The following is an 11,552-nucleotide window of genomic DNA, read 5'->3' as shown; positions in this document are numbered from 1 at the left end:
GAGTGCCTTCCCAAAAGTGCTAGTAAGGACTACCATTTTGAACAAAAACAAATGAGAAGGAAATCTGTTTGGTCAGTTTAAATTCAGTTGATGTCAGGAATTCCAAGTGCCTCTGAGTTTATTTTCATCCATCCAGTCATTATTGCAGTTTTTGCATCTGGAAGTCTCTGATGAGTCAGTTGTATCTACAAAACAGAGTAGATGCCCTCCTAAGCTAATCTATCTGAATTGTTCCCCTTCAGAATGTAATATAAAATGGAGATGTAAGAATGTGAGAAATTCTCTAGCTGTTCCTCTCTACCTTCACTCAAAGATTCGCAAACTGATTTTGTGATGGATCGTAACCACAGGCAATAGGAAGAGCGATGGAACAACTGGATGAATACGATCACTAATGTTATATCCTGTGACAAAATTACTATTTTATAATATGATGAGGAGAACCTTTGTGATGATGACGTATTAGCTTGATTTTTCTCTCTGTATTTTGATAACAGGATTGATTCCTAAATTAAAATGTATGTGATATCTGATGACTCAGGGCAGGAAATCCAACAAATCGTTCCTGTTGTAATTTTGTGGATTTTACATTCTGTGTTGATAGAACTGTGAAGATTTTCAGGCACTACTTCAACTCTTGCTGAAGCATTTCCTTCTCCCTGTGTGTCCATTCTTTCTTTTGACTAAAACTCATGCAGTGTAGATCAAAAATGGTACCGCAGCACCTTTTAGAAGTCTGAAGGATACTCCATAGCATTGATACTCAGCAGCATGGGACATTCTGACACAGTGATACGACTGGAACAGCCTCTTTTTGCTGTTGTTGCTGCTTTGGTTGTACAATGTTTTAGTAGTGTAGAACTTATCTGACTTTCTCTTTGGCTTTTTAGACGTGCATGTGTGGGACTTCAGCTTGTGCTTTATTTGAAACTGTCAGAGATAGCAGGGAAAAAGAATAGAGCTGCATGTGAGTTAAAGTCATTGGTGCAGATGAGCGTGAAGGCAGTATCGGAGAGGCAGATGTACTGATCCATTTTTGTGCATACATCCCGTGATGAGGAGCTATGTGCGTTATCCATTCTGCTGCTGCTCTCAAGCTTTTACATATGCATGTGCTGCCAGCCAAGTTGGCATGGTGGAGAAGGTGAGCAGTGCTTTGAAAACACGGTGGGGAAATGTACAGTGTGGCTGCTATTGGCATCTATCTCTGCTCTGTGGGCGCAGATGTGAGCTTTGCCACCTCTCGGATAACAAGATTTTGGTAACTTTCTTTTAACAGAAAGATAGTGTGGGCTTCTTAGTGGTATGAAGATGCATTGTGCTTGCTGCAGCAGAGCGGAGGAATGGCTCAGCCTCTCCTGCCATGCAGGTCCTCACTGAGCACCACAAATGGTGCTTTCTCTTGGTTCTTAGTTGGCCATTCCAAAATTGATAACAATCTGCTCTAATGCTTGAATTTCAGTGTACTGCTGCGGCCCACTCACCTGTAATTCCTGTTGAACCAGCTTGTTGGTTTGCTTACCCCATGCCAGCACCCACTGAACAGGTGGCATGGAGCTTGGTTTCCTTCTCGCGTGGTTGGAATCACTGGGTGCTGACAATGAGGCTTTGCAGGGGCGGTGCACGCTGGATGCTGCCAGCTGCATGTCGGCTTTATTGAGGAGAGGAGCGAGCACTCTTTGCTGCATGGTAATGACAAGACTGTTGCAGACAAGCTTGCTATCGTTATGCTTATATACTATTTACAGACGTCTAAATAAATCCCGACTATTTACATACAAGCGTGTAAATAGATACTATTAACTTACAGCCCGTTTACACGCAGATGTACAGTTCCTGTGCTGTTCAGTGGGCGAATTCCCAGCGGAGCCGACGGCACCGGAGTGGAGGCTCGTTCATACCGCCTGCCAGAGTCAGGCATTTTACAAGCAGCGGCTCGAGGACCTTCATCCGCGCGGCGTCTCCATCGCTCCTGCAGCCGGTGCACGCAGTCCCGCCCCGCCGCAGCCGCCGCTCTCAGCCCCGCACCGCGTCGAAGCGACGCCCCCGGCGCCGCCCCGCACCGCGGCGGGCAGACACGGAGCGAGCGAGGCGGCCCCGCCCGGCCCAGCGCCTCCTCCGGCCCCGCATCGGACGCCGCGGCGTGGAGGGCGCAGGGCGGTGCGGGCCGCCCGAGCGATGTCCGCCAGAGGTGGGTGCGCTGGGTTGACCTTGCCGCCGTACCGAGGCCTCGGGGAGCGGGGCGAGACGGGTGGGCTCCCGGGTGGGCTGTGAGCTGCGGGCTGGGCCCCGCCGCACCTGTGCGGGGAGCGGAGCGGCGGTTCTGCGCTGTCGGGGCGCTGGGCAGCGCGGCTCGTGTCACCCGTAGAACGGCACCGGGTTTGGGCGTGGCGGCTCGCCCCGATGTGGCCGCGTCCTCCTGGAGATGAACGGTCTGAAGTTGTGCGCAGAACGGGTGTCGTTGTTATAACGGCCTCCGCTCGGGTGGTTTTTGTGGCTTCCACGCGTGTGTTTCGGTTGTGTGTGACGTGGGAACGGCTGCAGAGCCTCCATGGTCCCAAACTTCAGGTTGAGCAGAGGCAGCTGCTGCTTTTCAGGTTTGATTACGGTTTGTGGCAATTAGAGAACCGGAGGTGTAAAGTTAAACGTAACAAAAAAGATGTATCAGTGAGCATAGGGTTGGTTGCACAAAAATGACAAGTAAAACCACTCCCTAGTTATCTCTGCATTGAAAAAAAGACTTTGTGAAAAATACATGTTGCAAATGAACAAGCCCCTGGATACAGGGATACGCCCTGCTTGTCCACCCCGTATTACTCTGCATCCTGATGTATTGAGCATTGCTCAGATGGATCTTCTCTTCCGTTTGCTCGGATTGCTCTTGGTGGCCAAACGGGCTCCCTGCACATGGAAGGCATTGTGTGGCTGCTGCAAGGCTGTCAGCACTTTGTGGCTGGAAGGACCATTGTCCCACAGCATCACACCCATTTTGGGTATAAATAATAAATGGTGTTAGGTCGGTTTAATTCTTTATGGCACGGTAGGATTCTTGCTCTAGGAAGAAATGGACTGCATTGGTCTCTAAAGAGTCAATTTCTGGAAGAGCATTAATTATATGAGCATCAGTGCTGTGCTAAGGCTGCATTAATACTTCTGGGGAAGATCCTGCTCTCAGCAAGGCTTTATGATGTGCATGAGGTGTGCTGTCCTCAAAGGGCTGCCTGAAGCTGAGGAAGCAATGGAAGTACCTGGTGATTGCTGCTATGCAGAAGGCTCTCCCAAACTGACTCGTGCACAGTGGGAAGCCAGGAAACATTCCCACTGGCCATATTCCTGTTTTCTCCTCTCACCGTCCCCTTTTCATATTGCATCTGCACAACATGCACAGTGCTTGATGTCTGCCTGCTTCTGCTGGAGAGCTGCCTGATGATGCTGGGGGGGGAGGATGGGGGGAGGTTCTTTTGCAGCTTTTCCCATGCCATCTCATTCTTTTCAGAGTAATTAATTGGACAGAGACTTCACAGGACTTTAGAGAGGCAGCCAGTAAGATTCATAAAAGAGATTAAGATTTTAATTTATATTGATATCTGCTTTTCAATTTTAGCAAATGAACTGAGCTGAAGAAGCATAATCTGTGTGAGTCAATGATGGACTTACTTGGTTCTGACCAAAGGCTCTTTGTGTATAAGGTGGCATAGAGCATCTTTGTTGTTAACTGCTCTAAGCACTACTGCTGCTAAAGGTTTAGGGGTTTGAGCTTACTTTTACACACTTATGTGGTAGAGCAGGTACTAATGAGGATACTCATGAGCATGGAGCTGTGTAGGAAATATGTCTGTGTGAGATCAGGGCTTTGTTTGAATGTTGAGTTGGGACTCTTCATGATGGCAGATTAGCTCATGCATACAGAGTCTCATTAAAACCTGTATCGTTAAGTCTACATGCTCAGCAGGCCTGACTGCTAATATTTTGTATGATCATCGTTATTCTGAGTGCATCAGATTTGGAGTTGTCTACCTGTTGGTTTATACAACAAGCGTAACAAGAACGGCCAAAGAGTTAAACATTTTCCTGTGACATTTTTATTGCTGTACCACAGAAGGTACTTGAGGCACAGCAAAATCCATCTCAATCTCATCAGTGTTCAAACAGTGCTGCTCTCTTATTCAACTCTTTTGCTCCAGGAGGCAGCATGGTCTAGTGAACTGACTGCAACAGAGGACAGGAGAAGTTCCTGAAACCCAGCAGAACCTCTGTACTTTGGTACCACTCCTTTCACCTGTTCTGCTCCAGTTCCTTATTGTTATTTAGCCAGAAGCACCACATAGCTCATGGTAAATTGTAGTTTAATACATAAAGTATAATAATGCAAACTAATGTAATGTTGCTGGAAATGGGGCTCCAGATAAGGTTTTATGCTTTCCTACTTGTACAGCAGGAGCTGGCTTTGTGAACTAGCTTTGTCAGAGGGGTTGCTTTAAGCGCTCATGTGTTCTTTAGGGTGAATTTTCTGAACTGGTCCTTTATTTATTTGCTACCCTTTATAGACTGTGTTGTTGATGGTTGATGTCCTTCTCACCTGTTCCTCAACCCTCTGTGTTATAAACATGTAAGATCTCCAACCTTCCTTTGCAGCTTTGCTTCTAGTACAGCTCTGGCTGAAGGTCTGAACAAATAACAGGTGAAGTAGCATAGATGAGTATTCCCAAAAGCTTGAGCAAATAATCACCTTGGGAATCTGATGATGGATCCAGGAGCTGAAATTAACTTTGAAAATCCCTTTTCACATTGCTGTCAAGTTGGAGCCCTTCCCAGGGCACTCTCATGACCTGCTCTGAGGCCTGTTGGGATCAGGGGAGCTGACGTCAGTCATGCTTTTCAATTGTGCAGTTTGCAAAGGCCTTCATATTGTACTTTCAGCTGTTATTAAGTAGTTGCTATTAGGTTTCATACATGACTGAATTCGGGTGTTGGAGTAAGCCTTGTAGGTTGTTGCTTACCTAAGGGCTTGTTTGTAAAGAGCTGTAAATTTGCTGGATGAAAGGCATTTTTCTAAAGCCAAGTATAACTGTGACCTACTTATGCGTGTTATCTCAAACTGCTTCAAAACTGTCAAAACTGCTTGTTATCATGAAGGTCTAAGTTAATGGAAAAATGGCTATTTTAAACTTTCCTAATCCTCATTTATGCTAGAACAAACAAGCAGAGGTGGTACTGTTGGGTGGTCTTTGCTAAGTTTTTTAATAAAAATGCTGAAAGAATGAACTGTATTTAGTCCAGTAGGCAACACCAGGAACAACTGGAAGCGCATAAAATACGAGGTTTATCAGTAGCAGCGTCTTTCTCTGTGCCATAACAAAATCAGTAAGTTTTGACAGAAGCCAGAGTTAGATAAATATTATTGCTGTCTGATATTAACAGGTTGTGCTGTGCCATTCTGATATGTGGGTGTGGGAGTTGTAGAGAAGGTAATTATATTTTTTAGTCTACTCAACAGTCAACGCAGTAGGATTTTTTTTAGCATAAGAATTTATTTTATACTACAATCTTTGTCTTTTCAGATTTGATTTTGTAACAAATAGAGATCAAACACAAATAAATCACTGACACACTGGTGTAGGGAGACCTCGTTATACATGTGAGACAACTGAAATGATGTCTTCCTTTGCACAAAGCCAGGGTTGGAAGGGGAATTTCTGCCTTCTGGTCCTGTTCTCAGACTACTCTGGGGCTACAAAGATGTTGAAGGTCTAGAGGGGAAGATGTGTGAGGAATGGCTGAGGTCCCTTGGCTGGAGCCTTGGGAGGGTGGCCTCATGGCAGCCCACAGGGAGCTGAGGGGCTCTGATCTCTGAAGGCAGCAACAGGGCCAAAGGGAATGGCTTGGAGCTGTGTTAGGGATAGGTTCTTCATCAGAGGGTTGTGGGCATGGAACTGGCTGCCCAGGACAGCGGGCATGGCACCAAACTGCCTGAGATCAAGAAGCATTTGGACAGCAGTGTCAGACTTATGATCTGATTTTTTGGGTGGTCCTGTATGGATCCAGAGTTGGATGTGATGATCTTCATGGGTCCCTTCCAGCTCAGGATATTCTGTGGCTCTATGATTCAATACTCATTGTGGCTACCCAAGATGACAGTGCATTCCTATGAGAAGACAACCTGCTTCACCTCATTATGTTGCTCAGGTAACTTCTTTCCTCATGCACTATGTGGATCACTTGATGGATCTGTCTCACAGGTGTGAACTTGCATGAAGAAACCAGGTTTTGCAGTGAGAAATTTACGTAGTAATCTTGAGTTCCTGTATAATCCACCAGTAACTTCTGTTTTTCTTTCCTCAATCCTCTGATCCTCCTCAGACAGCTGCAGCCATGTCTGTGATGCCTTGCGTTGAGGTCTCTGCTGATTGGGTTAAAAATGAGCTACTGTCTGCTGCAGCCCAGCAATTTGTTGCAGTCTGTGATTAGCACAGTAATATCAGTCATATCAAAAGGAACCAGCCTTTCACAAGGTGGCAATGTCTGTCTCATCCTGTTTGAAATCTGTTGCTGTGCTTTTCTACTTGTTGTCAGAGGTACTTCTTTCAGTCGGAGACTGGAGAGCCAGTAAAAACTGACTGGGTATTCCTATTGCTTTAAAAATGGAGTTCAGCGGTTAGTTACTGTGGCATCTCACCCTCCCAGACCTAGGGATTTCCAGAGCTTTCCTTGGTGTGAGGCTCCCCAGGCTGCAGGAGCATGTTCTTGGCAGGGCTGAGTGCTGCAGTGGTACCCAGGCGGCGGTGGAGCCCTGCCTGGAGGAGCTGCGCTCTGCAGAGCACAGAGCTGGCACCGATGGCTTTTCTCTCCCCAGTGTTCATCATCAATTTCTTTTGTACTGATTTTGTACTGTTGTTTAATCCTCTCCATACTTTAGGTTTATTTCCCCAATACATATGGTAACTTAATTTATTTTAGTTACTCATTTAAGGGCTTGAACCTCAATTTAGTGGCTTAAATAACTCAGGATCAGCTCCTGGATTAGCCCTGCAAGCTGTATTTGTCTGCATGTCAGAATCATTGTCCACAGCCTCATCTTTAGCACTGGTAGAACTTCTGTTTCAGTGAAAAGGAAGAATGGTTTTATGAGGTTTTATGAGGTATCTGGCTTAAATAACAACATTTATTTTAAGTTGCTCTTTTATAAGTTTTGCCACTTCTCCTTTTTCTCCTCAACAAAAATTAGTCTGTGCTGTTTAACTTTTGAGATTAATGTAAATTAATCCGGAATGCATAGAAAAACTTACGTGGACTAACGGCAACAACAAAAGGAAACTGGGACAATGAGGCAGAATCTATTTTAGATGTGCAGCTTTGAAAGGAATCGCATAGAAGGAAAATGAACATCGGCTTATGGATGGGGAAACCAGCAAAATTGCTTTCAATGAAAAACAGCAGAAGCTCATATGTTCTGCAGTCTCTGAAAACAATCTTTTGGGGATTTATTTTTTTTTAATATAACAGGTTTGAAATAAATATCATGAATTGTTTTTAATGTAATCTGTAAGTAATTGAAAATGAAACCACGCGTGGGTAGTTCATGTGCTTGGGGTGGTATTTCTTAGTTTTGCAGTATAAAGACGAAAACAGACGTTGTAAAGCAGATGTTGTTCTGTGGGTTCCAAGACCACTAAGTAGCCTCCAATATATTTTTTTAATATTAGATACTATTCAGGCGATGGTGTGTTTGTAAGTGGTCTCAGTTAAATCCTCAGTGAGACTCATCTTTTAAATGCTCAGCCTTATTGGGGCATATTTTCAGAAAGGATTTCAGTTTTAGAAAATCCAACCCAAGTAACAGTTTCAGTCCTGTAAACATTGAGCCTTACATTCAGTGTGTTTAGCAGTCCCAGGTGTAATGTAAAGAAATCCTTAATGCATAACCAAGGTGGGAATGGAGAAGCCTTGGTAAGATACAGTATGGAGGAGGAGTCCTACATTTTCCTGTTGCTGTTGGTAAGCTAGAATCAGTGCTCTGGTGAGCTGGTTTGTTTCATGGAAATCCCAGTGTGTAGCAGCAAACACAGAGCAGGGCTGCTGCTCATGCACCCACATTTGACTTAAACTCCATGATGCCAGTCGAGACCTACTAGACCAGGCTGCCCAGGGCCCCAGTGTTCGTGTAAGCTCTGCATTTTAAAGTGCCAGGAGTGTCTGTGATTGTCACTGTAAGAGACTGGTGTGTAAAAAAAACAACAAAAACATGATGAGCCCAAGTGCTCTGTGGCTTCAGGGATGAGTCCTTGGCTCTCCAAGGGTGCATAGGGGGCTTTTTTTCCCCTGTGGTACAGCTTCAGTGTTTGCTCACGGTTGAGCTGGTCAGCACACTGTGACATTCTGCCTCTCTGCAGCTCTTAGGGCTCAGTTCTTTTTGGAGTACACTGGAAAATGCTGCTTCTCCTTAACCAAGTCAATGTCTTTTTCCAGATGTTTTTCTCCTTTGTGCACATAAACTTTGTCTTGGTAACTTACTGGCACAGAGCTTAGAAGTGATAGTTCTGGAAGTATGTCAGAGAAATGAGTGGCCTTATCCCAATGGAGGTTCAGAGAAGATGAGAACAAGTTTTGGTTGACAGCTTTCTTCTGTTTCTGGAACTGCACAAGCAGGTTATATGTTGTCATGCTTTATTCCAAAGTGCCAAACTGAAGTGGTTTCTGCAATTTATTATTATTATTTTTTAAATACTTATTACTCTTTGCTAAATCTGGGACTTTAAACTTAGTCATTTTTAATGTGCTCTCAACTACTGTTTCCTCCAGTGTAAGTATTGTATGAATAAGGACTGTGAGATTTCACTCAGCGAAAGGATTCAGCTCTAATGACTTCTAGTCATTATAAAGCTGATGTTGTTTCTACTACATCAGGCTTTTATAAAGCATCTTTGATCAACAGAGAAATCAACAAAACTGCTTTTCAAATTGCAGTTTCCTTTAAACTAGTGATGAAAGCTTTTGGTTTATTTTTGGCACTAGAAATTCTGGGAGGCGACCAGGTTAGATAAGAAGTGAAAATGAGTTAACAATAAAGGAACACAGATAAGATAACATAACACAGCTCTGGAAAAGATGTTCCAGCTCTGTGTCTGCCTACACATTCAGGAGATGAAAAGTACTGGCTTACTGAGGTGTCCTGGATTTGAGGTTCTGTTAATCTACATTTTTGGAAGAGCGGCTCCCATTAAATACAGTGTAAGGTGAGTGAACTTCATAGAATTAGGGTGTAAAAGAGATGGATTTGCTGTTTCCCTGGAGGTGCAGGAGCGTAGTCAGTAGATAAGGCAGAAATCATTATTTTTCTCAGAGTGAAAAACAATAGAATAAAAAACTTTGTGAGTGAAAGCACGCCCGAGTGAAGCACAAATCTGAGCACCAACAATTGCACATTTAAAAAAAGATTTAGCATCAAAGGGACTTGCAGTATCTCCCATGAGGAAATATTTGATGCTTCTTTATGCAAGTCATCACAACAAAAGTGTGCTGATTTCTTTGCTGAAGATTTCCTTTGTTCCAGCCTGAAGGTGTGTGCAGGTGTGAGCAGGCTGTGATGAGCTGCAGGTGAGTGTCTGTGTCCCACAGCAGGAAACCTGCAGGTGTCTTCAGGGGTTTGGAATGAGCAGAGCTGTAAAACCTATGGGCTTTCACTGAAATCATCCTCAGTTTTATTTTGTAATCAGTTTCACCTGTGCTTTCCAATGTTTTCTTCATATGAATGCAGACACACAGGACAGGATTTAAAGTTTTTATGGTCTTTTGCTGCTGTTGTATAATTTTCTGTTGTCACAATAAGCCAGTAAAGGAATTTAATGGTAATCAGATGATCCATTAACAACCTGTGGCACGTGCAAAAACAATGAAATTCCTTAGAGGGAAACAGTATTGTTATATAATAATGGGGTTATCCAAAACTGTTTATTCTACTTTATGAGCTGGAGATAATCCTGAAATGCTGGACTTTGATCTTAAGCAAGAATAATAAAACTTTGATCATCCTTAGATTGGCAGCTGCTATAAAAAGCCTGTGTCTTATTTCTCTTTTAGTAACACTGGCTAAATCCAGAGTAACTGATAAAAGAATTTGATGATTGCAGCTTAGGGATTCTTTCCGACTTGACCTGAAGTAATCTCTGTCCAAAAATGTCAACAAATACTTTTTCTATTTTTTGTAGCCAGATGTTTTGATATATGAGAAATTTGAGATACTTGGCAAAAACATTTTGTGTGCTTAGATGTGCAATGCACATTTGCTGCAGCGTTTCAGGGAAAGAGGCTCTGGTTAACTGATCGTATTCATACAGAATATAAGATTTACAATAAAATCCTGAATACTATTATTCTTAAATAGGTCTTTAAATAAGACTGGATGTGGGGGATTTGGTGACTTTTTGCCATAGCAGTGTTCTCTTGTTTTCTGGTGCCAGCTTTAGCAGCCAGTGAAAGCTGTCATTCTTTCTTTCTGCAAGGCAAGGGGACCCAGCAGACCAGTGCAATAACATGCACTTTATTCTCTGTGCATTGTTGCCACTCTGTATTTATGAAAAGCAAAAAGGCTTTGTGCCTCAGGGGGGATTTCGAGTTCTCCCATCTTGCTATTTATGATGCTTGTGTGGTATTTTTAGCGCAGGTTGTTGGCAGCGGTGCCAAAGGGAACGGCTGCTGCAGATGAATTCTGTGGGCAGCCAGCTGCAAGTAAGGAGCTGCAGGAAGAGGGAACCCCAGCAATGTGCCACAGGTGGATCATGTGTGAGTGGGCACAGGTACATACCAAAGGCTCTGGAGCCCACAGAGAGAGCTACCAGAGGAGCTCCAGTCCCCTGAGCTCCTTGCAGCCATTTGGAAGATGGAAGGGTGGTGATTGGTGTTCCAGTCCATACAATTCCTGTTTCCAATTATGAGTTTATGGGTTTATGTAATTAGTTTATCTAACTGAACACTTCTACCAAAAGCATGGGCCTAGTGAGATGTGCATCTTGCTTCTGCAGATTATGACTCAGTTTTATCAGGAAGAGAGTCTGAGACTCAGCCTTGATGTGCCCTCATTGCGTTGGCTTCTTGTGCTGTTCTCCCAAGGGCTCAGAAGTCCTGAGGGCAGTGGGGTCAGGGACAGCGTGTGAGCACTGGAGGGATGGAAGCAAAAGGGAAGGGCAGCTGGGAATGGGGAGCAAGAGGAATGTCTAAAGCACAGTGAAGAGAGTGCCAGCTGGTAGAAGCAGAGCTGGCATGGTCCAGAACCAGCCTTGAATATAAGAGAATAAAAGAAATGGGAACAGAGAAGATTTGGAGAGTTACAGGCACCTCTCTAATGGATGGAGTTAATGCTCTGATGTCAAAAAGCTTGGTTTTATTTCTTTGAATTCTGGACACCCCAAACAGCATAGCAGCTGCTGTGTAATTGGTGAGAATGTTTTTATTGTTTTTCAGGAGAGAGCAGAGGGAAGTGCTGGTTTGTAATCACCTGGGAAAAATCCATAGCAGCCTAAAAGCTGAGTGCTGCAGCCTGTGCTCTGCCAGCTCCT

At 44.1% G+C, this 11,552-nt stretch overlaps 1 protein-coding gene across 6 annotated transcripts in view; it reads left to right on the top strand.

Moving 5' to 3' along the window:
- The first annotated feature begins 2,009 nt into the window (after positions 1-2,009).
- The window catches only part of ABLIM1 (actin binding LIM protein 1), a 166,041-nt gene continuing 156,498 nt past the window's right edge, over positions 2,010-11,552 (top strand). For 4 of the 6 annotated variants that reach the window (XM_085554788.1, XM_085554787.1, XM_085554784.1 and 1 more), the window contains exon 1: positions 2,010-2,191. In XM_085554788.1, the coding sequence (XP_085410914.1) occupies positions 2,179-2,191 (13 nt within the window). In that variant the 5' untranslated portion in view covers positions 2,010-2,178. Of the gene's footprint in view, positions 2,192-9,448; positions 10,769-11,552 lie in introns of those variants that run through there. The other 2 variants (XM_085554786.1, XM_085554772.1) reach the window with 2 other exon arrangements.

Source organism: Coturnix japonica, chromosome 8 (assembly GCF_054131305.1).
Source record: "Coturnix japonica strain WE chromosome 8, WE-NBRP24, whole genome shotgun sequence".
In the NCBI taxonomy this organism is placed as follows: Eukaryota; Metazoa; Chordata; class Aves; order Galliformes; family Phasianidae; genus Coturnix; species Coturnix japonica.
Note: the sequence above shows the minus strand (reverse complement) of the source record. Positions and strands in the feature narration are given on the sequence as shown.